Raw genomic sequence first — 27838 nt, 5'->3', positions numbered from 1 at the left:
TTGCACCCAACGAACAAATCCTATTTTTTAAAAAGTAGAACTTGACATAATCGCAAAAATACTTATTTCTGAATAAGCTTTTAGGTAATTCCATGACCCAAAACTTTAAAAAGTTAGGAATTGAAATAACTTACCTCTAGGAAAGGGTTCAATCTGCCTTGGCTGTCTTGAACACGGAAAAACTTTGACACTGGCTCCTGTAATATCCCACCGAATCTGGCTCCTTTTTCTGAGGAGTGAGTTTTGGAAGCCTGCAAATACTGATGATAGGCACTCTTTAAAGAAGAATGTAGCTTAGAAGTAAGGTCAGATTTTTGTAGAAATGTAGTCTTTTCTGGCCACAAACCAATTTGCAGATTGGAGGTAGTAGGTTCATCTGGTAACATATATGAATTCTTGGGAATTCTGCTGCTTTCCTGGTCATCATCATCAGAGTAAAACGTGATGGAAGGATCTGGTAACTCCAAGGTCACTGGCTCCCTCCTTTCAGTTCTCAGACTTCCTTTATGCAATGTTTCTTCCTCCTCCTCTGCTGGCTGGCCATCATCTTCATCAAAATTCATCTTCAGTCGCTCGGACACCGACTGGAGCAGTGATAACACGGAGGACGACTGGTTGGCACTCTCTCTGGATTTTGAGGAGCCATGGTGACCAGGTGACACCTCATTCGACAAGATTTCCTCCTGGGAGCTGTCATCCTCATAGATGGGAGACAGAGCTAAAGGGTAAATTTTGTATCTTTTGGCCTCCACAGCTAAGAATACCTCTGAACTATCACTATCGGACCTCTCATCCGATTTAGTGCCTTTTTCAAAATGGTGGACAAGGTCAGTTCTGCTCTCTGACCTCTCGCATGTCAATACAGGCCCTCTGCCAGGTGACTCCTCAGGAAACAAGAAAGACGGTGCTCTCACTTCCGCACAGACATACCTGTCTTCGTCCTGAAGGGGCTCATCATACAATATAGTAAACGAAGAATTTTCTTGTTCATCTTGAGAAACAAAGGCTAAATTTGACTGTTCTTTGTTATCATTATAACCCAGGTCTCTACATTGGTCATATACGACAGTAACAGGCATGCTTTGGTCTAGCCTCACTGTGGTGTCTTCAAGCTGAAAAGCTGGCATGGCCAAGGCAGGATAGCCCTCATAATCCTTACTTAATGTAGGTGACTCATAGCCCCTGAAATGTGAAGCGACTTTGTGGTCATGGACTATGAAACCTTCCTTTTTTTCAATGGCCTCTTCTTCTATTTCTCCAACATTCCTTTTGGCACACACTTGGGGTTCTTCTGCAATTTCAAACATAGGAGGCATGGTTTCCACTTGTGGAATAGCCATTTCCAGTGCTGTTCCAAAGACCTTTTTAGTATCTACAACAGTGGAAAATACTTCATGTTGGCCAGCATTTCCATCAGAATCTTTTGGGGATGTTCTTTCCATTTCTATCATGGAAGGCAAGGATGTGACTGTTCTAAGAGTCTGCTTAGCATCCCTTTTGTGTGCCTTTTCCATTTGTAAGGTGGAAGGTGCTGCCTTCTTGTAAGCCTCTTTCACTTCTGACACAAAAGGTGCCATTTCAACATTACTAATCATCTCTTCAGCTTCCTTCTGGCAAACAGCTTCCAAAACAGGCCTGTCTGTCTTTGCAGAAATCCCTCTGGCATCTTTGTGATAAGCATTCACTGCTTCTAACATAATGGGTCTCCTTTCCATTTCATCACCATCTCCTTCTACATCCTTTGCGTAGATACTTTGCACCTCTAATTCAACAGGTCCCACTTCAGTCTTGGCAATTTCTCCTTCCTCACCCTTTTGGTAAGTGCCTTCCATTTCTAACGTAACAGGTGCCACTTCGGTCTTTTCAGTCCCCACACTGTCCCTCTGGCAGGTGTTTTCCACCTCTGCAGTCTTGCCCACATCCCCTTCAGCATGCTTCTGGCAAATGCTTTCCACTTCTAATGTAACAGCTGTCACCTCAGCTTTTGCAATGTCCCCTTCAGCATCCTTTTGGTGGGCATTTTTCACTTCTGGCATAACAGGTACCACCTCCGTTTTGCCAGCATCCCCTTCAGGATCCCCCGTCATACCTGCTTTTCCCATTGCTAAAGAGACGGTTACTCCGTCAGTTTTTTCAACACACCTTTCAGCATCCTTCTGATTTTTCAGTTCTCCCATTTTAAAAATATCAGCTCTGGGTTCCATGTTTGTGATTGTTGTTACAGAATCTGTTTTACATTCTTGTACCATTTCTAACATGGAAGGGATGGCTTCATATTTCATAATATCCAACTCGGCATTCTTTTTGTCAATGTTCCCTATTGCTATCGTGGAAGGTGCAAGCTTGAGGCTTCCTATATTGACTTCATTATCCTTTTTGGGCACTTTCCCAGTTCCTGACATTGCGAGGGGTTTGCCTTTACTGTATCCCGGCAGGCTGTTCTCAGATAAACACACAAGGCTATCAGATAAGCTGCCTTTGGAGGTACCAGGTACATGGATGTCATCATTCGCTGGTGAGGGCCCTTCAAAAGTTAATACAAGAGTTCTATCTTCTGCCCAGGTTTGGTGATCATTCCCACACTCTATTTCTGCTGTTTTTGTATAGTCCTCACGGAGCAGCACATTTGTTTTTACCCTACCATCTAATCCTTTATGAGACGTATCTTCAGGTGGTGAAACTGTATCTGACTCCTGTAAATTTATACTGCCAGACTGTCCAGCTCCAGTTCTGGAAAATGGAGATTTTTGGTAGAGAATAATTTCTCTTCCTTTTATTGACTCTGAGCCACTAACTAAATTACTCACGGAAAAAAATTGACTTAATAATTTATTTTCACTAATTTCATGTGTGCTTTGACTTGCTGCCTGTCCGGACATCAAGAACTCCCTAACTGGATCATGTGGCTTAACACCATCACTATTCAGAATTTTTGAAGTGTCAGCCTGAAGTTCAGAACCCCAGGCATCCTTAACCTGTTCAAAAGCAGCATTTGCCAAATTTTCTTTGGCTGCAAAAATAACCTCATTGACTAACTCCCTGGCTCTCTCTTCTAACAAAGAAGATGTATCTGTTCTATCTGAACCAGGAAGGAGATTCCTCTCACCAACTGCAGGTGAAACACGGGCTGCCTCTTCTTCCAGGACATTTGACAAGATTTCCATGCCCTGTTCTTCCAAGTACTCTGCCCGCTGTGCCCTTGCTAGCATCTCCCCTGCTGGATTGTTCTCGGGGGTGTCTTCTGTCAGGGTACCTGTATTCATTGTGCCACTGAAGGCTTTATGCTGCTGGCAGGTTTTGGATTTCAGTTCTTCTCGGACAGAACTAAAAACCTCACCAATCAGTGTATCAGCCTTTTTGAGTAAAGCACTCTCCAAAAATCGGTCACATGTTCTTCTCCCTGCTTCTACATGCTCAGCGGAGGCTTCAGAACACGGCTGGCTTGGGCTGTTAACTGACACTGGAGCCCCAGCAACTGCTCCAGGCTCCGCTTCCATAGGACCAGCCAACTGGGAAGTGCTTGGAAAATCAAGGGATATTTCCCCAGTACAAATCCCCAAATGTTCCTGACATGGAGTCACTGCTGCTTCTATCGAGACAGGTGTTTCAAGTTCCAAAAGAGTGTTATCAGGGCGCAGCGGGTTGGTTAAGGCAGCACTTTCCCCTGTGAAGTCTGTGGAAGCTTTTCCAGAATCAAAATTATTTGGAGGATGATGTGAATGCATCACCTTGATAACCCCTCCACAGTGACGAGAGGAAGAAGACACACTGTTGACGGCTTCACTTAGAAACCGAGTGTCCTCCCTCTTTTCTGACCTCAGAACAGAAGGGGCGTTAGGAAGATCTGAATCCTCACATGCACAGACATCTTTTTCCAACTTCACATCAGAACTTAGAAAGAATGAATTTGCTTTGGTGCTGTCAGTTTCTTGGAATTTGCAGGAAATCGCTGAGCTGAGATGTGCCATTTCTGACAGACCCGATGTCTTTTTACCCCTGCTGAGACCCAGAACCTGATGAATCGCACCAGTGTCGGCTTCACGATTCTGGGCCATTCGCCTGGTGACTTTCTCCCCACAAGCAGAAGGATGGTCACCTAAGGGGTCTGTCTCTATGTCTTGCACACCTTGATGTTTGGAGGCAGGAGACTCTTCAGCGTGGTCCTTCTCTTTAAGGTCAGCATCTGCACATTTCTCTTCGAGCCTGGGATCCACAGGTTGAGGGCTTTTTTCCTGTTCAGCCTCTGCAGAAGTTAATTTTGATAAGTTATGCTTTGCAGGCGTATCTGTAATTTCAAATGGAAAAAAAGGAAGCCTGCCCTGAAAAATGTCCCTGGACTCTGTTTCAGAAACAGCTATCTTAGTCAAGGCTACTGTTTTTCCTCTTCCAGAATGTGACTCAAGAGGAATGCTGTTCTGATCTTGAACTTCAGCTTTTGAGAATACTTTGGAAATATTATCACTTTTGGTTTCCAAGGAATCTGAGGTCTCTGTTATGCCCTGAATTGCTTTAGTGTCTGAAGGCTTTGATTCTGCTTTCTTAGGTGAAACAGAGCAGCGATGCCCAGGGAGGCTTCCAGACTCAAGTTGGTTCAATGAATCCACCTCCCGTAATTGAGTGTCACCAGCTTTGAGACCCTGAGGAAGCCTGCATGCATCACGAAGAACTTCCTTGGATTCCAGAACCAAAGATGTTTTCTTGTTTGCAAACTCAACATGATCTGCTTTGCTTTCCTCTCGATTCTTGTTAGGCTGACAGGAAACACCAGCAATGTTTTCACCTCCAGTTTCAGCGTGCTCATTCTTTAAAGCAGAGACGGCCAATGTGTTCAGCACATCAGCTCCAGAAACAAAGGTAGGGGGTGAAGTAGTGTCCTTTGATTCTCCACGATTGAGGGAAACAGATGTCTTAACATCAGGTGATATTTTGGTTTGTTGGGGACTCTCAGAGTCAGGAGGTGATTCTGAAAGGTGATTTTTATTAGGTCCTAAATCTAATTCAGGCACTATTTCCAAGCATGCTACACTTTCTGAGTCAGTGCTGCATTTTACAGAGGCAGGGTCCTTTTGGTTTGCTCTCACCTGAGGAGTGCTGCCCAAGGGCCTAACAGCAGACTTTTTGGCTTCTGCTTCAAACAACTGAGGAGGACCTTCAGGAAATGATTTAACTCTGTCTTCTGGAACTTTTGCATGACTTGAAGTTGTGGGTTCACCAGCTGAGGCACTTTCTGATTTTTGCCCGATTTCTGTAACAGCCAGATTTTTCTCTGAGTCTTGGGAGGATAATGTCTTTTCTTCACCAACAAGCTCTGTGTCTGTCACGGCATGTCCCTGAGGAGCAACGGGGCTGGTGTGATTGGCAGCTTGCTCTGATGAGTTGTCTACAGGTTGCTTGTCGGAACACTTACTCTCTGGCAAGTGCAGATCTTCATGCCTCATTAATCTGTTAGGACTTGGCAAGTCTGAATGTCCTTGCTTGGCAGCATTGCTCCCAGGAAATTCACTACCGGAAAAATCAGAAACAGCAGGTTTCTGAGGCTCAACCTGTTCTCCCTTCTCTGAGGTCCCACCACTCATCAGAGAGCTGGTTTCCTTGACCGTATTTCCTATGGTAGTCTTCCCTTGAAAATCTGGACTGCAAGTGACTTCGCTGTTTTCTTTTCCTGTAAGCTGTGTAGAACTTTGTCCGTCAGTCTGAGAAATGGATATACAACTTAGGAGTCCCTGGGAGTTAGACTCTCCAACAGCACATCCGGAGTTAGCCACAGCAGAAGGAGGTACCTGACGTTTCTCAAGTCTCCCGGGATCATTTTTATTTAAAACATGCTTAGAAGAAACAGTTTCCTGCAGTTCTAAACTGTTTGTCAGCTGGTTTTCTGTATTGGCACTTATCCTGCTACAGGTAGAGGCTTCCAAATATCCTTCTGTAGAAATGCTTGTGCTCGTTGACAGTGATGGCGCCGTCCCAGCTTCAGTCTCACTCCAACCACCAACACGCGTGTTTGTACTTGAGTCAGAACTTTCATTTTCCCTGTCCAGTGGATTCACAGTTTCCAATATAGTCTGTTGTTTTAAATATTTCCTAATGTGTTGGGGGCCTCTATAAGTTGCATATGTTACTGAAGGCCTACTGAAGGGTTGATCATCAATTTGTCTGCAGAAAGAAATGGCATGGGAGTATCAGGAAATTGCATTAATAACATTTAATGGTAACCTCAGAAACTATGTAGTAGTTTGGGGAGAAAAATCCTAGAATGTTTTTTTTTTTAAAGATTTATTTATTTTGTTACAAAGTCAGATATACAGAGAGGAGGAGAGACAGAGAGGAAGATCTTCCGTCCGATGATTCACTCCCCAAGTGAGCCGCAACGGGCTGGTACGCGCCAATCCGATGCCGGGAACCTGGAACCTCTTCCGGGTCTCCCACGCGGGTGCAGTGTCCCAATGCATTGGGCCGTCCTCAACTGCTTTCCCAGGCCACAAGCAGGGAGCTGGATGGGAAGTGGAGCTGCCGGGATTAGAACCGGCGCCCATATGGGATCCCGGGGCTTTCAAGGCGAGGACTTTAGCTGCTAGGCCATGCTGCCGGGCCCTAGAATGTTTTAAATAAAAATATCCTTTTTTAAAACAAAAATCTGGAGCCAGTGTTGTGATACAGCAGTTCAAACCACCCCCTGGAATGTCAGCATTCTCTAATGAGCACTGGTTTGATTTCCAGCTGTTCCACTTCTGGTCCAGCTCCTGGCTAATACACCTGGCAAAACAGTGGAAGATGGTCCAAATGAGCAAGTCTGACGCCACATGGTAGACCTCCTGGCTTGGCTTGGCCCAGCCCTAGCTGATGCAATCATTTGGGAAATGAATCAGCAAATGGAAGTGTGCTGGCTCGCTCTCTCTCCCCTCCTCATTGCGACCACCTCTCTCTGTAACCCCACCTTTCCAATAAATAATTAAGCCTCTTAACAACAGAAAAAGAATAAAAATCTGATAAGCAGCATAGGAACCTCGAGGCAACATTAATTTATTAGAACTCCTTAGAAGTATTCCTTCTTACCTGTTTACCTAGCTGTCTCTGAGGGTAGTGCCTAAAGGAGAACACATGAATTGACAAACATGAGGCTTGGCTCTAAGTTCTGACCTCAAGGAGCATCTAATTCTAAAGAATCACAATGTCCTTATGCTCATAATTGGTCAAGTTGATGGATCCATTACTGAAATTTCCTTGTTGCATATCACAGTGAGCTCCTAATCTTTCACTCTTAAATGTGACTTTGAACATCAATTTTTAGCTTTTAATGTAAGTTAAATATGTTAGAGAAGTTCTAAAAGAAAAAGGTTGGCAAGATGTCCAACCAATATTAAGCATTCAGTACTTAAAAGGATAGATATGTCAAAATATTAATGGGAAAAAGAAAAGTAAAATGTTGAGCTTATTTTGTTACATTTTTAAAATTCATGCTTTTTTCATAATATGCATTTTCATGAATTTTCCAACTTATTATTTATTATTGAGATAACATTTTTATTTTATATTACAGTAAAGGCTTAATGCTCGACTACATGCAGAGCTCAATGAGTAAGACCATAGTTGAGCAGAAAAGCAGACAATGGCTGTGAACAATGACAAGATGTTCAACTTTATTCGTATAAATTTTAATCACAAAATCATTAAAACCATCGTGGTATATAATTCTTAATGTGTTTGACAAAGTGTTTACAACAAAGGCTGACAAAACTTTATATCTCAATGGTCTTCACACTGTTAACTTCTAGTAAATGGCAGAATTGCCTTTAAAATTTGTTTCATAATAAATGTGTTTCCACTTTTCAATTTGCATGCCAAGTATTCAATTTCTTGGGCAAATTCAAACCTCCAAAAAAAGGATTTCTAGAACAAGTACAGAAGCAACCCTGCCTTTAAGTTTCTAATGTCCTCAGAACCAACTGCACTTAACAACCAGTAACTGGCAATTCTCACGCTGTGCCACATGCACCGCACACATACATCTGTCCTTTAATTCCACTGTGGATTTAAGAGTGGAATCCTAACACCTCCAGAATCAGCTCAAATAATCTCTACTGCAGGTTCAACCCGTTATAACAAAATTGGGCTGTTAGTCTCTTATCTGTGGATACAGAGACTAGCAGGTGCTGCATTAAAATTTTAAAGATCTATGTTTCTATTGATGTTCATTACTAGTTGGTGGCAATTTATGGGAAAAGATTACATTAATTACCTTTGCCTCAAAAAAAATTTTTTTTGAAAGACAGAGCAACAGAGAAAGAAGGAGTGAGAGTTCTATCTCCCATTGACTGGTTCACTCCAAAATGGTTGTGAAACTCAGGGATGAGCCAGACCAAAGCCAGGAACCAGGAACTCTATCAAGGCCTCCCACCCGGATGGCAGAGGTTCAAGCACTTAAGCCATCATGTGTCTTTCCCAGGCACATTAGCAGGAAGCTAACTGAGCATAGCAGGAGGAACCTGAATCAGTTTTCCAGAATGGTATACCAGTGTCACAAGCACTGGCTTAACCCACAGACTCACAGCACTGGCCCAGACACCTATGGATTTTTAACTGCTCCACACATTATTTGGTGAATGGGACATGTTTAATGCCTTTTCTGCAAATTAATAAAAAGTAAAGCAAAGATGCTTAATACTAAGTAGTTTATTTTAGATGACTGTCCCAATACTTAGGGAACAGCAAAGTGGATTTTTACATTTGTTAATTATTTTGAAAGGCAAAAGGACAGAGGGACTGACAGAGGGACTTCATTCCCTGGATTATTTCCTAAATGCCTACAACAGTCGGAACTTGGGCCAGGATGCCGAATTGCAATCAGGGTCTCCTGCAGGGTTGGGAGGGGCCCAGTTACTTCAGCCATCATTGCTGCCTCCCGGGTCTGCACCGCTGAGAAGCTACAGCCACTCTGTTGTTAGCATTTGTACAAATCCGGTGTTCTCAATGTTATTGCTTCAGAGTTGTGGGCTTAAATGTGTTTTTTCAGATACTAGGAATTCTATTTCTTGGTTAGTCATGCAGAATCATGCTTCATTTGAAAAAGTAGACCACACAGATTCTTCTGTCATCCATTTGTAATCGGGAAATTAAAACGTAACTAGAGTTTAGAACTTAAAACACTTGAAAGGAATAAGCATGTAGCCCAGTCGTTAAGACTCCCTGTTCCCAACATGGAGTGTCCGGGTTTGATCCCTGCCTCCAGCCCCTGGCTATCGTAGCCATTTGCATAGTAAGTCCTCTCTCCCTCTTCTTCTAATTCTACCTTTCAATAAATGAAGTAAATCTTCCAAACTGCAAACATGTATCAATTGTACCTTTCACATACATACTGAATTTTAGCTAAATTAACTGATTTCAAGTTATGTAACTACTGGCCTGGTCTGCCATAACTTTAAAAAGTGGTGTTCATCATATTCATTTTTACCATCCATTATAAAGCAGCTACAAGCAACATACTAGAAAAAAAATTTGTTTTAGAAAATGTGATTTGTCTTGGTTCACAGACTTAAAAAAAAGAAAAAAGGTTAAAAACTGGGTAAGGCAACCTGTCCATTTGTGCAACAAGGGAAATGTTCTTAGGAGTGCATCAATGTTATTGGTAAAATATCAGATCCAAACAAATGAATTATTCCTTAAATACAAGAGCCTTTCACAACAGCAAATGAAGACACAGAACTCTGAATAGACGACACTGTTTTTTTTTTCATTTTTTTTTTCCTTAGGAAATTCTAATATTTAGTGCCAACAGACTGCAATGTTTTTTTTTCCCCAAAAGATGACCAAAATTATTCTGGACAGATTAATACCCAAAGTAGTGTGAGATGTCCACAGGAAATTAAAGCTAAAATTCACAATTTTGTTTGAATTTAAGTCCTCTTACAACCAACTTTCAACTCGCCCTCAAACAATTTTATTCTACACTCATACAACAAAGCCATGTTGATCTAAAGGACTTCCAGTAAAATAAACCACAAAGAAAAGTCCTCCAGATCTCAACTCAATTGTTACCAGCTCAGGAGTCCTCTGGTAGGAAGGGATTGATGTTTTACATTGTTTGGGGCTGAAAAAATAATAAAGAAAATTACTCAACTGATTTACATGCACTGGTTTAAGTTTCTAACTAGCTAACCCCCTTCGGTATTCTCAGTGGAAATGTTCTGTACTTGCAACTACAATGGCCATTTGTGGGTCGGACCTTTGGCCTAGCAGTTCAGATACTGATTGCCACATGGAAGTGCTGGGACTCACTGCTGGGCTCAACTTCTGACTGCAGCTTCCTGGCAATTCAGACCCTGGAAGGCAGCAATGTTGGTTCCAGGGGTCAGGCCCCTTCCTCTTACATGAGTTTCTAGCTTCTTGCTTTAGCCTCCATGGAGCCACTGTGGGCCTCTGGGGAGCTAATCAACAAATGGGATCTCCCTGTGTCTGGTTGTCTCTATGTATCTGCTTCTCAAATAAACAATTAAAATGCATTAACTAATAGAATATAATCATTTTAAAATAAAGACATACTCTTTAAACACCTACATTATGTTTAAAGCACTGAATATCAAAGTTACAAAGTTAGCGTCATGTACTATAATTAATCCCTTCAGGTACACTGCCCACTTTTTGAAAGGTTAGTCATGTCAGTATTGTCAATATTTTGTGTTACTCAGATGCTGGACTCTATGCTTGGTATATGCTTGCAATGAGGGAATCTCAACTGAACTTGAACTGTGGTTATGCAACAAGGTGGAGGCTTCGGGGAGCGTTGGGGAGAAACCCAGTACCTATAAAACTGTCACACAGTACAATGTAACTAATGAATAAATTTAAAAAAATATTTTGTATCACTCGTTCACAGGTTGCAAATCACTTACCACAACGGAATAATATCAAAAACAAAAAATTGCTCCGTTTTTCAAATTTCACTTGATAAATATAGTGTAAATGACAAAAACATGTAACTTTAAAAGTAAACTTGCAGCTGGGGTGGTGGTTCAATAGACTAATCCACACATGCCAGCATCAAAATTCCATATGGGCACTAGGTCTATTCCCACCTGCTCCACTTCTGATCCAGCTTCCCGCTAAGGAACTTGGAAAGCAGTGGAAGATGGCTTAAGTACTTGTGGAAGACCTACAAGAAGCTTCTGGCTCCTGCCTTTGGATCAACTTAGCTATGGCTGCTGTAGCCATTTGCGGAGTGAACCAGGAAATGCAAAAACAAGATAAAGAAGGGGCCAGAACTGCGGCATAGGACATAAAGCCACTGCCCAAGATGCCAATATCCCGTATGTGTGCTAATTTGTGTCCCATCTGCCCTACCAGTGACCTGGTAATATGCCTGGGAAAGCAGTGGAGGATGCCCCCTGCACTCATATGGGAACTCCAGCTCAGACTCCTGGCTTCAGCCTTGCTCAGTACTGGCCACTGCAGCCACTTGGGCAGTGAACTAGTGAATGGAAGATACCTCTGTTTCTCTGTCTCTTTCAGGCTCAGTCTGTCTCTATCTCTCTCTAGCTGTGACTTTCAAAAAAAAATCTTCAAATAAAAGAAAAATATTAAAGTTGGAATATTAGAGGGGTGGCAACTGTAAACAGTTGGGTAGGATGCCATTTGAGATTCCTGATATCCCTTCTATTGACGTGGCCAGATTCTTGCTGCAGCACCACCTCGCATCCAGTTTCCTGCTAACTTGCACTCTGGGAAGCAGCACGTGACGGCCTTGGTGCTTGGGTCCTGCTGCCCTGATGAGGAACAGGTGGAGTTCGTGGCTCCTGGCTTGGCCCTGGCCGCTGTGGGCATCTGAGGGATGACAGCAGATGGAAGAACTCCCTGTCTCTCTTTTGTTTTCAGATGAATAGAACTTTTAAAAACAAAGAAAAGAAGGTATATATTTTCTCACAAGCTGAACACAGAAAAGGGATTATGGATTTCAAGTATTATGTAATTGTCTTAGGATCCAGAACTTATTTCATTTACCTAAAGAATGTAACACAAACAACAGTAAAATACCTACTGTTAAGTGTTTAAGAAACAGGCAAAAACAGCAAAAATCTGAAAATGTTTTAAGGATTGCTGCCCAAGGCATGACTAGTCACCATGTGAAGGTACACTAGCCTATAGTCAGCGCATATGGCTGTACTCTACTGCAGATACATCTGACACACATGCTATGTGACAAAGATCCGCCAAAGATGAGTGTCATTCTTCAAATTGTCTAGCAGCGGTCTGAAAAAATGACTAGTCCTCATTTTTCAGTGGTAAGTTTTATTTCCTTTTAAATTACATGGTTAAATATATCTTCTTCTAAAACTGGAATGTCTTTTGATTTTTACATGTAAATAAAAGCTACAAAACCAGCTTTTGTAGTCTTGTACCTCATTACGATAGATATGAAACTGCCAAAAAAAAAAAAAAAAACACAAAAGGGCATCATAATATAATCAAATCTAACCTGATCAAAAATAAAGCAGCTTGGGCCTGGCAGTGTGGCCTAGCTGCTAAAGTCCTCGCCTTGAACGCCCCGGGATCCCATATAGGCGCCGGTTCTAATCCCGGCAGCTCCACTTCCCATCCAGTTCCCTGCTTGTGGCCTGGGAAAGCAGTCCAGGATGGCCCAACCGCGTGGGAGACCCAGAAGAGCTCCTGGTTCCCGGCTTTGGATCGGCTCAGCACCGGCCGTTGCGGCTCACTTGGGGAGTGAAACATCGGATGGAAGATCTTCCTCTCTGTCTCTCCTCCTCTCTGTATATCTGACTTTGTAATAAAATAAATAAATCTTTAAAAAAAAAAAACAAAGCAGCTCTTAATTATTCCATGAGCAAGAGTTAAGGTATGGAAAACAATCTACCAAATGTTATCAAGAGAGTGTTCTGAAAGATTTTATAGATACTAAAACTGAATTCAACTGTAGATAACGATGAGAAACTTATTTTTCTTTATAGTTGTTAAGATGAAATTATTTACAATGTCTTAATGAGGACTGTTTAAGACTCATTTTGAATAACTGGAAATAACTTGTTTAAATTGGAAACTGTATTAATGATATAAAAATGCTTGGTAATATACTAGTACACAGTGCTATAAGACACAAATTATTCACATTATTTTTCCTAAGTTAAGTCATTTTTCACATACAATAATTATTAAAAGCTGTAAGAAAAAAACAGGGACATTTTTCCATGAGAAATGCAATGCAAAATCTCCAGCAAGTTTCCTACTTGATTGGATCTGTTTACTTGTTTACATGTTTTGAAATACTGTACCACACCCAATAAAGTTGTTCAAGTTCTAAGGACAAAACAAAAAGTGAATTTTTGTAGGTGAAAAAATGTAGTAATTTCAAAGGCATAGGTTCTCAAATCTAAGAAAAACATTTTATATTTGAAATAAATTCACAATCTAAATACATCTTTGCTTTTAGTTCATATCACAGAATAAAAACCTTAATACTTAAAATTTAGAATTTCAAATTAGCCAATATTTTTACAATTAGATATTATTCAAATAATATCTAAAGCTATTTGTTTCAAAATCAACTATTATGAAAATGATGTTCTATTTTAAATTATAATTTTTCACTAAATGGGCAATTGTCAGCAGGGAGTTTCCAACCTTGCGATTCTAAGCCTGATAGACTGAGATTTCTGAAGCCAGGCTTGGAGGAAGCCTGGGACTCACCGACACTAAGGTCTAGTCTACTTTTCCTCCCACATTAAGAAGCACATTTCTTTTCTGAGGTTTTTTTTGGAGGACTGCCTCAGAGATTCTACTATTAAGAAGGGGTCTGAGGCTGGCGTGATGGCTCAATAGAGTAATCCTCATCCGGCATGTGCTGGCATCCAGTTTGGATGATGGTTCATGTCCTGGCTGCTCTACTTCCCACGTAGCTCCCTGCTTGTGGCCTGGGAAAGCAGCAGAGGATGGCCCAGAGCCTTGGGACCTGAAAGAGGCTCCTGGTTTTGGATCCGTTCAGCATCATCCACTGCAGCCATTTGGGGAATGAACTAGTGGATGAAGACCTTTCTATCTTTCTCTGTAAACCTGCCTTTCCAATGAAAATAAATACATCTTTAAAAATAAGAAGGGGTGAAGGAGTTTATTATGCAAAGTACCTTTGTCATTTTCTGTTGTTGAGTTCCAAAGATATAAAACTAACCAAAGTAATCATAACCAACAGAGAAAAAGCACACACTTCCTATTTCTCCCAGTACTTACATAACAGCCACAACATCCCCATCATGTCAAATTGCTTTAAAATTCTAGATCCCAAATACATGCATGCAAAAAGTCACCTGGATAAGTTGACAGAAGTCTTCTGGGTCCCGCACACAGAGACTCTGATTTGTGGGTCTGTGTCAAACAACATGCCCTTTTACATGCTGCTGCTGCTCCAGGACCAACTGCCAACTGCAGCACTGCCCTAGACAGCCCTGCATCACGGAGTTGGCACAATTTAGCTGCTTTTCTGCTTCTGAACAGCTGTTCCCATCTTACTCCCCATCCCCCGGATCTAATTATAAACAACATCTTAATAACCTCTTTGTACACCGGCAGAAATACTTTACAAGCTTTCTCCAGTCCTTGATAGATTTTTGCCAACCAAATTCCTAAACATACCGCCCAGCCACGTCCCCACTCCCAGCAGGTGTTGATAGCCACCCTTGTCAACCTTGGCTCAAGCTTTGATTCTTCCTGTTATCAACTAAGCAGAGGGGAAAAGTTCTCATTTTCATTTGCATTTATTTGATTGCCTATGAAAATAAACTTTGTTCCACCTACTGAATATTTACCTATATTTCTCCTGAGTAATTTGTTGCCATTGCTTGACTTTCCCTTTTATTTCCACTGGGCAATTTCTAAACTGCTTATCAGACAATGTATTCTCTGTTATATTTTCTGCAATATAGTCTTCTTGTTTGCCATTTAAGTTCACCATGTTTGTGCTCTTTGATTTAAGGGAGTTTGAAAGAGAGTAAACCAATCTAATCTATCTAATCTATTGATCTTTTCTTTCTGGTATCTTCTATTGCTATTATGCTTAGTAAACTCTTCCCAAGCAAAATAAATAACTCACACACATCAGCTTTTCATTTGTTTGCAATATTTGCTTCTGTCTTAATTTATTTAATTATAAAAATTAGAAACAACTGATTCTCTTCAAATTGTTAACCAACTTTCCACAAGAATATATAATGTGGCCAACCAAGGGTTAAGAACACAAATATATGATGATCTATTTCTAAATAGTCTATCCTGTTCCAACAAAATATCTGGCAAACCCAGTATTAGTTATGATACCACTGATCAATTATTGTAGCTTTACCAGTACATTTTTTAATCTGTAAGAGCAAACCTCACCATTATCAAAAGACAGTATTTGGGCTTCAGTTCTCATGACTGTTTGATGGATCTGTGTCTATTTCATCAGCCTGTCTTTGTAAGGAATTAACTGACCACATACACATCAACATACGCCAAAACGACAAAAACAAGTTATCATCCATATCTGATCACAGTAGTATTGAGGACTCTTTCAAATGATAATATTTCAAGTAGGGCTTATATTAAAATCAAGAAAAATACAACTAAACTATTTGGGAACGAACATTGTCACTCATGTTACTGGAGATGTCTACTGTACTCGGTGCCTCTAACACCAATTCATGAGCAGAAAATATTCCTTTGAGCTCATTTGAATAAAGGGCAAACACAGTACCTGTCTGCTCATCAAAGAAAGAAAACAAGGTGGCAAAACACTCCTTAAAGTTACGTCAAATTTTGGTTTCTTAGCGCTGCAGAAAAGCCACTACATTCACACGGTATTTTCAAATACATTCCATGTGAATGTTTTTTTCAGGCTTTTTAACTACATAAAACAAAGAAAACAGACAGGATGGGAATAATATGTTAGGATCATTTTGTTTCCCATGATGTACACACTGAACACATGGTTTGCCCTAAGACAGGAGGAATTCAGGTAACAAAATTCTGCCATTCAACTCTTAAATTAGAATGATTGTGAGTAGTCAGCAGTGTGGAACAGCAAGTCAACCTGCTGCCTGGAATGCCAGTATCCCATATGTGAGCATCGGTTTGAACGTCACCCATATGGGAGACCAAGGTAATCTATGGTTCCCGATTTTAACCTGGCCCAGATCTTTCCACTGTAGTTCTTTTGGGAAATGGACCAGCAGACAGAAGGTCTCCATCTCTCTCTGTCTCCCCATCTTGGTCACTATGCCTTTCAGATAAATAATAAATCTTGGCTGGGTGGAGGTTATCAGTAAGGGGCGCAGGAACTGGAAGGGGCTGAGTTCTGGTTGGGTCACAGTTGTACTCCCTTGGCACAAACATGTATTCGGACTTGATGCACCATGCTGGGTTAGACCGCAACACAGTTTGGTGCTCTGGAGGACCAGGGTAGATGTGGGACGGACTCGGCTAGGTTTCAACCCCAACTGAGCCATATATGAGCTATATGTGGGTATGGACGAGCCGTGGCTGGGCTGAAACTCTCAACAGCAGGTACCAGAATGGGTTGAAGAGCAGTGCTGGCCAAAGGACCTGCTGGTATGCATGAAACCTGACACCAGGAAGGGGTCTGATGGAGGAATCTGAACAGTTCCTCTGACAGGACACTGACCCTAGAAATAAACACAGGAAGTATGGAGGTAAACGACCCAGAAGAGGCTTTGGAAAGTGACCTACTGGCATACATTTGGCTCAGGTTGGGGGCAGACCAGGCTGAGTCGGTTCACGTCATCCACTGGCAAATCCGAGTGCTGGAACTGTGAGGGGGCCTGGCCAGGTTTGGTTGTGATAACAACAGTACAAAACACCAAATGCCAAGGTGAAATGGCCTGTGCCAATAGGGAATGCAACACCCAACCAGCACACCTCCCACTGATTTAGGTGAGGGACGAGTGTATAATGGGCAGAGCCGGGAAGAGCTGCAATACTCATCGGTTCCAATGGAGGTCGGGGCTCAGAATAGAACCAACCCAGGGATTACAACCACCAGCTGATTGGAGTGATGGACTGTGGCAGGTGTATTTAGGAGCCTGAACTGGGAACACCTCAAAGTTTCTTTGGGGATTCCCCTGAACAAAATGGAGGAATCAAAACATTAACCAAGAAAAGATAGAAGATGGAGTAGATCAATCAACCAGCTCAGCTATATGTTTGCAGCGAAAAACTGGACAAGGGGAAACTCTAAGATGGACTATGTCAATCAGTGGACTCTGCACCAGTCTCATCGTACCTGGATTGTTGCTGATCTAATTGATCGAGGTGACGCTCTGCTGGCTCTGCCCTCAAACCTGAGAGGGCCTCCCTAAGAGGCCGTTGAACTTGACTGGACAAGTGGGATGTTGGACTCTGTATGGTGTGAGCTTTTAATTAGGGAGTCTCGGTGGAACTTGGGCTGTGGTTATGCATCAAGGTGGGGGGACTCACCATGGGGGAGGGATTTGGGGTGAAGGGGGGAGAATCCCAGTACCTATGAAATTGTGTCATGTAATACACTGTAATTAATGAATAAATGAATAGAAAAAAAAATAATTCATTCTTATATTGTGGCAAATTTAATACCTGGAAGGTAATGTCATCCACATAACTGTTCAAAGGACCTCAGACAACCTGTATGAAACACTTAGATGATTTCACTTACTGTGATCCATCACTGGCTTCCTGCTCACTGTCTTGTGTGGTATCCAAAGAAACCGCATCTGAGAGCTCACTGGAGTTTGATTCTTGTTCTTCTGTTGGAAGTGCCTGGGATCCCGGGGAACCACGTGCAAACTCCCTCTCCCTTCTGGTCCCTTCTTTATGTTGGTCACTGGTGGTTGGTAAGTCTTTCTCAATTTTATCATGGTCCTCTTTGAAAGAAGATTGTTTGGCTTCACTAAGAGATGACTTTCCTGAGACACTGAATAAGTTACCAAGAAACTGAAAGAAGCTTTCTTTTGGCTGTTTGTCACCTTCTCCTGTTCTGGTTTCTGAAGTAGAACTGGAAAAATCATTTGTCTTTTTGGAATCTTCCTGTGTTGAAAGGCCAGTTGGTTTCTCAGCATGGTTCCTTTTGTCCTCACTTTGGGAAATCTTTGGAAACAAAATAGAGAACAATAAGCAGCAATTTAAAAGGTAAGACAGATGCTGTGTTCCACACCGGGATACATTTATGAACTAGACTTACAGCTTCTGTTTCTTTGTGCAATTTGCCTAAAACCTACTAAAAGCACCATCAGTATAATTTTAACCAAGCTGTGGAGCAAATGCTGCAGAAGTGTATGGCGCAGGTTCTGGAGCAGAGTACCTCATCCAGGGTTGATGGAGGTGAGGACATAACTAGAGAGATGCTTCCTGTTACCGGTACAACCTCTGACAAGGACCTGAAAAATGACAGTATGACTCCTTCATGTGTGGGTGTGTTCAGGGAGGCAACAGCTTTTAAAGCAGCTTCTTATGACTAGATACTCAGAAACAAAAATGAGAAGAGTAAGGTCTAAGTTCACAGAGCTAAGGGACGTACCAAGGCTTCTTTTACATATCTTCAAGTTGCCCTTTGTTGTAACAGAGCTAATGGTCAGCATTTCACACCCTTGGTACCTCATACACGAACATCTAAACAGATGCATTTCAGCACTGTGTTAATCCCTGAAGCTGTCACATACAGTAAAATGGCTCCTCAAGGAGGCAAGACAGTAACAAGTGCTTCAATCCAGAGAAAAAGCCCACCATGACTCCTTACTGGTAAAACATCGGATCCCCATAATGCACTGACACAAAACATATACAGCCCTGGGCATTCTTTCCTCCAGACATCCAATAGTTTCAATGTGTGTGTCCATTCTACCCACTCGTAAGTAATGTGCTGATGAGACAAACTCAGATTCATGTGTCCTTTGTGAGAGGAAAAACTGAGCTGCTCTTGCAGAGTACGCTGGTGTTCCACCTCACAGTCCTGTATTCCAGAAAACTCTCAGTTAGTGGGCCAACCCACTTTGCCTTCCTCACTCACATACTTATGAAAGCAACACATAATCAGCAGTTCCTGTTATCTGTCATGCTTATCTAAAAAAAAAAGCCAAGGTATGAGTCATAAAAGATCAGAAACCAAGGAAAAACAACCTTAGGGCACTGCAGGTTCACAGGACAAAGTTTCGTAAGATGCTGATTTTCAAGAAAACAAGAGCGTCAATCATCATGTTATGTATTCTTCTTATTCCATGTTTTAAGCCGAGTTCAAAACAGGTTAAAGGCGCATTCCACTAACCACCAATGCAATTTAGCATATGAAAGACTGAGAAACATGTAGGATCTATTAGCTCAGCAAACTTATTTTATGCAACTGGTATTTTAAGTTTGTTCCCTCCTTACCTGTTAGAAGGTATTTTCTAAGTAAACAAAGAGCATGTTCTTATGCCTTATCTTAATGAGGCTCTACATTTCGAGTTCCACCAGCCTCCAGCCCCTGCAAGTCTCACCTTTTCTGGTTCAACTATAATGTGATCCTTCTAGTCTCTACCTTACCCAGCCCACCTTCAGTTCCTTAGGCGAGACCATTCCTCACAAACAGCATTAGCAATCTGTCAGTGACATGACAGACTCACTGATTTTTAAAATTCTTAAACATATGAACGATATATTACTTTTAATTTGTTACGATTTCCAGCTACGACATTTCTCCCTACGTCAAAAAGGACCACTGTGACATGAATAAAACAATGTTTTCTGTAAATAGTGACTGTTCACCTTGCATAGCCATTTCAACAGAGTGAACTAGACTGCTCATTAGCATATTATAAATATTAAGATGCTTTAGAGATTCAAAGAAGCTTTATAAACTTGGTACAATCATCTAAAAAAAGGAAAATTAAGAAAACAAAGAGATAACAGTTGTTGAAATCATTAAATTCCTGAAACAATTTCCAACGTAAGTAGTTTTGTGTTCAGTAAATCAACTATTATATTGCACTTGGCATTTTTCAGAACATAACAGATTCTTTCCAGATAGGAGGCAAAAGGAAGCCTTCACATTTAAACTTTTTAGTTATACATTAATTTAAAAATCACTTGTTTCCCCTGACTCTCAATTCCAAGCTGCTTCACTATTCTAAAGCTGTAAATTTCCCAGAGCATTTGTCTAGTGTCTCAGTTATATCCCTTCTCCCTCATAATCTTGCGAAAAGTTTCAATTAGTAATCAATAAGAACATAGTAAGAAAAACGTTTCTAAATGTATAAACAAAAACTATCAGAAAAGAATATGGCCGTTCAAATTAAACACATAAGATAAACTCCAGTTTTACAGAATTGAGTTTAACTCTGATCTAAAGCAGCTGTCCCTCACCCTCAGCCTGGTTAACAATGAAGTTGAGCCTGCCACTGACTCTCACTAGGTGGGGCCTCCATCCACCAGCCAACTGGACTGTGTGCACTGTGCGCATGCCACTGCTGAAACACATGTATCTGAGAAGTTTGCATTTTCCCCTTCACACTACAGATCTTACAAAGCAGGGCCCTTACCCAAATTCACCCTTGTATTTATTCCTCTTTGCTATGTGTCCAATACAAGGAATCATTAGGCACACCAATGAGTAAGATTCAGTCTCACCCTTCAAGGAGTTAACAGTCCAGCAAAACAGTCAACTTAAAGGTAGGTATAATACCCCTTAAATGAAAAGCCACAATACAAAATCAACAACAGGAAGAAAAGTAGAAATTTACAATGTCATGAAGTTAAATTACATGCTGCTAGATATGATAGTCTTCATACACAGTTACTATACACTCCCCTAAATGAAAAGCTACAAAATAAAATCAACAGGAAGAAAAAAAAACATTAATTACACCATGAAGTTAAATAACATGCTACTGAATGACTAATGTGTCACTGAAGAAAGGAAAAACAAAATGAGAAAACTTCTTGAAGAAAATGATGCTACTGTATGATCTATGAACCACTGAAGAATTTAATAAGAAAGGTAAAACAAAAAAAAAATCAAAATCCATGAGATATAGTTTCTGCTGATCTTTGTTGGTAAAATGTGTCTCCTGTAGGCAACAAATAGATGGATTTTGTTTTTAATCCAGTCTACTAATCTATGACGTTTTATTGATGGATTTAAGGCTTTTCATTTAAGTTGATGTACAGCAAGTGTAATGGAGACTGTCATATCCAGATGTGAGGATAAAATACAGTAAGCAGCTCTACTTCCAAACAAAGATGGACTCCCAATGAAACTGTTTACTATATCTTGATACAGGATGCTGGACTCTCTGCCACTGTCCATGCCCGCAATGATGGACATATGACTGTGTATAAAGAACTATACTACACTAATGATATAGGGGAACTCAGTGAGGGGGGAGGGATTTGGGGAGGGGATAAGGGTAATTCCAGAGCCTACAGAACTGTTTCATAAAATGATGATAATGATCATAATAAGAAGTAAAATTTTCAAAAACATAAGAAAAAGTAGGTATATAGGTAATGCAGGACCCAATTAACTAGAGTGGGATGGGGAAAAACTATCACATGGAGGAGGAGGTACTGTTGGTGCCGCTGCTGAAGGGCAAGGAGAGCATCCTAGACGCCAGGTATCACGTGCATGACACTGAACTTTGATGTTTATTTACTGAAGCAGGGGTGTGGCTGAAGCAGGTTAGTGCCTGGAGGACAGAAAGCAAGGGTGATAAGATCAATGAAAAGTAGAAGAAAATAAGAGGATCACAGCTGACTGAGTTCCCTAAATTTGAATAGTTCTGCCAAATGTATATATTATATATACATATATGTATATATGTATATATATATATATATATATATGAATTAGCAAACCATGAAAAAGAAGGAAAGCAATAAAAAAACTTCACTATCAACCAAGTTGAATTTCAGTACCTTGGTGTTACACAAGTTTAAACGCATGGTAAGCAATCAAGTGCACAATGTAAAAACTTGGCAAGGGACATGGGAGATCAACCACAGGGCACTAAGGAAAACAAGACTTAAGGACAGAGACCCAAGGGCAACAAGATGGAAAAGCAAGCACAAAGAAAAGAAGTTAGCAACAAAGATGGAGGAGGCCCAAACCAGAGTAAGCTGTTTTTTTCCCAAAATCTTGGTCTCTAAAGGTAAACTGTAAAAACTTGCAAAAGGGAGCAAAGAATGCCAAATGCCACTGCAAGATCAAGGAAGATGAACCTTCCTCCTCACTGATGCTCTAAGACATCAGGCGCAGCCCTACTCTGGGAACTGCTCACTTACTCTGGTCCTGCTTAGAATGTTCTCCCCATAGCTCCTTTGTCTTTACTCCTCTCACTGTCTGCAACCTTCGCTTAAAAGCTAGCTCCTCACTTAAAGATCCTGCTCTCACTACTTTAGCAAACCCCTCTGCTCTGAAACTGCCTGTTCCTCTATTTTCTTTTTTCCCACGCACTTGCCAGTAAATGTATATGCACTAAGCACATACGCTCCATGAATATTTCATGTGTCTTCTAGAAAGTAAAACCCATTAAGAGTAGGGAGCTTTCTCTGTTTTATTTATTGCAGTGTCCTTAGCACAGAGAAACATATCAATTAATGATGCTCAAGTATTTGTTGGAATAAATGAAGGAAGGAGGACTAAGGAAAATCCCTAGGAATGCAAAAGACACAGTCCCAACAGCCCAGCAGTTTGAGTCGAATCCACAACGCCAGCTATTAGGCAGTAAAAAGGCTGCAAGGAAGCAGAAACGGTCACTGGATGGAAGAGAACCCCTGAGAGATTTCTAACTACAAGGAAAGAAAGCGAAAAGATGACATTTGAAGTTCCAAGACAAGGTCTACACTTCCTGGAAAGGGAGGTGAGAACTTCTAAGACAAATAACAAATCCAGGAGGCAAAGCGTAAGGTGGCGAGAGAAACAGGCCAATATACTCTCCTCCCTAGAGCAAAAGAAAGGCATTATCTTTGAAAGGAGTTTGGGACATTTTTTGTTCCAATCAAGCAGGAAGGGGAATGACTAAAGCCTGAGCAATCCTGGCAGTGGCGAAGACAACGAGAAAAGTCTAACAGGTGGCTCTGAACTCAGCAGACTGGGAGAAAGGAACATGAGCTGAATGGGGGCTCTCCAAAACGAAAACTTTAGTAAGACTGTTTAGGGGAATGCAGCCTCCAATCACGAAGAGACTAGAAGAGGCTAAAAGTAGTTGTGTCAAATAGCAGAGTCAGTGTAAACCTTTAAGTATTTGTTCAATAAAGGAACAAGATAGTATCATAGGTATTTGCATAACAAGTCAAGAAATACGCACAATCCCTGAATTTTGCTGGACCTACTTTCTGTGATGCTGGGATTCTTGTAGATCTTATCCGCATTATGTTGTCACCTCCTCACCAGCCTGGAGCGGATGGTACTACGACAGCCAAGTGATTGGCAGAGTACAAAGAGTGTCACCAAATAAACAGCCTGGGTGAAAAACAAGGACAGACCAGGGGACTCTTCCTTTACTACCCTGAGCGCTTGAATTGTTCCCCCTTCCTAGGACAGCTCTGCCGAATGCTGTGTGCCCTTCTCCCAGCTCTTCAGCACCCTGACTTCCACGCCACCTGCCCCTCTGGCTAACCCTGGCCCTCGTCCTTATTTCTAACCCCTTCTTCTCTAACTCTGAATTTCAGGCACTTGTCAGTGTTCACTCTTATCTTTTGTCCTCTGGTTCTTACTGTGTCCCTGTGATTCCAGCTATCAAATACGACAAGAACTTTAAGACTTCTTTTGTTCTTTGGTCACCCCTCAGCCAATCTCTAGTTTACCTTTTTCATCCAGGTAAACAAGTCTTCCTTCAGAAATCAACGGGTTACAGGTTACCCACAGACAGAACTCAGTCTGCAACCCCCGCCCCCTCCCGTTCTCCACAGCAGCTACTTCAGCCCATCTCCACAGCCTTTAAGCCATCTCGTCCACTGTGGCACTCACTTGCTCTGCACAGGGTTCTGCCTTCTCCTTCATGGACACCATCTCATTGTCCTGACTTGCTTCTCCTCTACCTGCAGCACAACAACACCCTCTGGCCCGTTTTCTTTACTTGTCCTCCCAAGAAAAGCAGGAAGGGACCCATCTAACAAGCGAATTCCTCCAATGTACAATTCCTAATCCCCGGTGTCTCTTCAGGAGCTTCAGCTGCTCATCTGCCCCCATCACTGGACACAGTGCCTGTCCAGAGACTTCTTTTCTCAACATCAGCCACCTTAAAATGGAGTTACTAAGCCACACCACCTTTGTCCTTTTGCTTCCCTATCACTCCCTAAAAGTCACTTTCAGCCTAGCTTTTTCCCAATCATGCTCTGATCATGATCTCTCAGAGACATTGTCTCACTTGTTAATTAGTGCGACTTTTTTCTCTGTCCTGATATTACGTGACATGACTCAAGCAGGTGGCACACACTGAACTTCCTCCTAAAAACCATTATTCCCTTGTTTCCATAACATTGCTCTGACACTTCAGTGAATTTCCCTCAAGTTTACCTTTAGGTAAACACCCATTATGTAACATGTTCTTCTGATTTCCAGCCCGGGCCTGCTTTACCTTCAGGCCCTTCTTATGGGACTTTACCTTCCACAAATTCGATTAACCAGATGCTTCCCAGATCTGTATCCTCAGCCCAGGCTCCTGAGTTATGAACCTGTATATTTAACTATCAAGAAGACACGACTCTCTACCTTGAACCTTTACTGTAACATCATACCCAATACATCCCCAGAATGAGCTTGAACATGTTGTGTCTCCATTCTTTCATTTTCTGTAAACTATAACAGCCCTGCTTGCTCAAGTCAGACAAGATATAGGGCACCATAACTCTTCCAAAGAATAGTGTCAATGGTGATCTAACCAGTTTCCTTGCTTCCACTCTTGTTTTTCCCCCAAGACTACTCCCTCCCCAGAAAAGGAGCCAGAGCTATATTGTAGAAGTCAACCCATTCTTGAAACCCTCCAATGACTGTATTGTCCTCAAGAAAAAAATCCAATCTCTCTGGCATGGCATTCAAAGTCCTGCTGTATACAGCCCTTGTGGCCCTCTCTAACGCTATCTCTTGCCGTTCACAATGCCTGCAACACCTAATGTAACCATGCGTGTTCTCATGCATTCTCTCCCTCTTCCTCTTTGTATAATGCTATTGCCACTGCTGGAATCAATTATCTTTTGTACCCCTTGTCTGTAGAGTTATCACTACTACTGAAGTTTCCCAGAGTGAAAACTGCATATATCTTCCTCCAGTGGTGATCCTTAACATTTCATGTCTTTCCTTTCACCAGAGTGAAGGCAAACAATTTCATATGCTTTCATCATATTGTTAAGTTACTACAATGTGGCATTCATAAACTATAGCCAGTTGCTGCTTAGAAAGCTCTAATTTGCATTCCATTAAGACATGTGGCTACCATGTACTACTTGGCATATTGGTCTTAGTCGAAATTATCTCAATTTCTAGGAAAAGACTTCATTATCAGTTCTTCTACTGCCACCTTAACTTACAATTTAGATGGTACAAAAACTTTAACTGAAAATCACATTGACACTTTTCATAATGGATTTACATTACAGTTGGTTGTCAGATTAAACTCCATAGCCACGTAAGTCATCTTTTGTATGTGTCAGAGAAAAATTATGGGTGAAATTTGATGGTCTACATAAGACAAGCAAGTTACATGACCATCATAGGTATGTACTGGAAGCAAAAGTTCTTGATGAATTTAGGGCCAACGGCAGAAAAAGACAAATGGTAGAACCATCCCCAGGTGTCAAGAATGAATGTGGATAATTGGGTGGCACCTTTTATTGGGAATGGAGTATACAGAAACAGAGGGAAGTACGGATTTATCAAATCTTATAGCCAGTGACATCTGGGAGGAAAGGTCCAAAGAATCAGCTCTAAGCACCCTAAAGCTCAGGAATACATGTTCAACTGGAGGAAGCATGTGTGGTTTCAAGAATATAGAACATGGGGAAGAAGTAATTTTTTCCAATTACAGTGTAAGGACTTCCTCAGTAAAGCATGGGACCATGATAAAACGCTTTCAGTCCTTGGAGGGCTCCCGGGAATCTGTGTCTGAAACCTTTGGAAGCAAATGTTCTAACAATCTAGACTATCTTCAAGACCCTTCCTGCTCAGTTTCACTTTCATCTGTGTCAGAATGCATCCAGTGAGACAGCTGGGGTAACAGATACCTGTGGGAACCTGTTAAGAAGAGGACCAGGAAGAGGAGGCAAGGGGTCCCTTGCCCAGAGTGCATGCTGCCTCCAGTGAGCCTTACAAGTGTTTTTGTGTTTTCCTTGACTAAAGGTGAAAATCTGTGCTCTCCCTAGCCAGCTAACCGAGGACAGACCGTGCTCATTATCAATTCCCCATTTCAATAGTGCTTTGACCAAGGTACCTTGTTAGCTTTCCTTGAACTCCCTGCTTACATTTGTGACCCGAGTTTCAGTTGTATTTGAGCGATTTTGCTGAATTTACAAAAACTGGAACCCTGGAAAAAACTGTCAGTTGCCATCAGAGTGTGTCCAACTCGTTCACTTTCAGTCACTCCCCTCCCAAGTTTCCGCAAGGTAACCTGCAAGGTCAACAGAGGTTAGCAGATCTGGTTCTCCATTTTACTTAAGTGTCGGACCATTCCAGGTTGACAACAAACTGAAGCTGCTGGTCAATACATTCAATAACCAAGAATGAATCCAGGCCACAGAGCAGCACCAGCTATACTGGTAGGCCTGGTCATCTGGGGAACATAGTGACACACTGTGCAATCTCTATTTCATGACAGCATCCAGTCACTGTAGAAGCAATCAAAGGCAAAGGTTTTCACTTCCAGCTAAATTCAATACTGTGTGCCTTCTTAGCTGCCTTGTCTTCAAATGTTGTTCAGAATACATCACCATTCACAAGCAAATATTCATTTCTAAGTTATAGTGAGACTTTACATGGGAAGAAGGCAACTGTTTTGCTGAGCACTTCGCGTCAGGAAATGTGCAGCACATTACATGTACCCTGGCTAATTCTAAAAACTTCTATGAGGATTCAAAATTGTAGTGCTGCATGTTAAGCTGCTGCTTGCCTCCCATGTATGCCAAGTCAGAGTGCCAGGATAAGTCCTAGCTGCTTTCCATCTAGCTCCCTACTAATGTGAATGGGAGAGAAGACAGAGATGGTGTCCAGGTGCCTGGGCCATGGCACCTGCTCCTGGCTTCGGATTGGCTCAGCTCTGGCCTTTGTGGTCACTTGAGGAGTGAACCAGCGGATGGAGATCTTCCTATCCTAATCAGAATGAATCTGATCTACCTTTTCAACAATAATGAACAAATCTTGTTTTTTGTAAATCTACCACATTATGATATGTTTTTTAAACTTAGATTTCTCTGGTTCCAACGTCTGTGTTCTTTCTGTCATCACACATTTAATTTTAAAATTCTTCCAAGGAAGGTATCATGGTTGGCAGAAATGAAAACCAGTGGCTGACTAAAAAGATCCAGGCAACTCATTCCCACCAGCAAGGGAGTGTGGCTTTAATCTATTGATATTTGCACATAAGACTGTATATACAAAAAAAGCATCCATGGTCTTTAAAAAGAATTGTTGGAAAGTTTTCATGTTACATCGTAAAGACAGTGCCACTACTATATTTACTACTGAGAACAAGAAGACGAAGAAGAAGGAAGAGGAGGAGGAGGAGAAGAGGTGGGAGAAGAGGAGGAAGAAAACGAGAGAGAGAGAGAGGAGTGGGAGACAGGGACAGGGAGAGAGAGGAAAAGAGGGAGACACCAAGGATTTATTAAGGCTATAATATGTTTTAGA

The 27838-nt window shown here is 41.6% G+C and overlaps 1 protein-coding gene across 1 annotated transcript in view; it reads right to left on the bottom strand.

The window, feature by feature from the left end:
- CRYBG3 (crystallin beta-gamma domain containing 3) overlaps positions 1 to 27838 on the bottom strand; it is a 126518-nt gene that overhangs the window by 64994 nt on the left and 33686 nt on the right. The window contains exons 3-4 of the mRNA XM_058661778.1: positions 17684 to 18114; positions 135 to 6153 (exon numbers count right to left, since the gene is read on the bottom strand). Coding sequence (XP_058517761.1) covers positions 135 to 6153; positions 17684 to 18114 — 6450 coding nt within the window. The remainder of the gene's footprint in view (positions 1 to 134; positions 6154 to 17683; positions 18115 to 27838) is intronic.

The sequence above is a fragment of the Ochotona princeps genome, chromosome 3, assembly GCF_030435755.1.
Source record: "Ochotona princeps isolate mOchPri1 chromosome 3, mOchPri1.hap1, whole genome shotgun sequence".
Classification (NCBI taxonomy): domain Eukaryota; kingdom Metazoa; phylum Chordata; class Mammalia; order Lagomorpha; family Ochotonidae; genus Ochotona; species Ochotona princeps.
The sequence above is the reverse complement of the archived record's forward strand: the minus strand, read 5'-3'. Positions and strand labels throughout refer to the sequence as shown.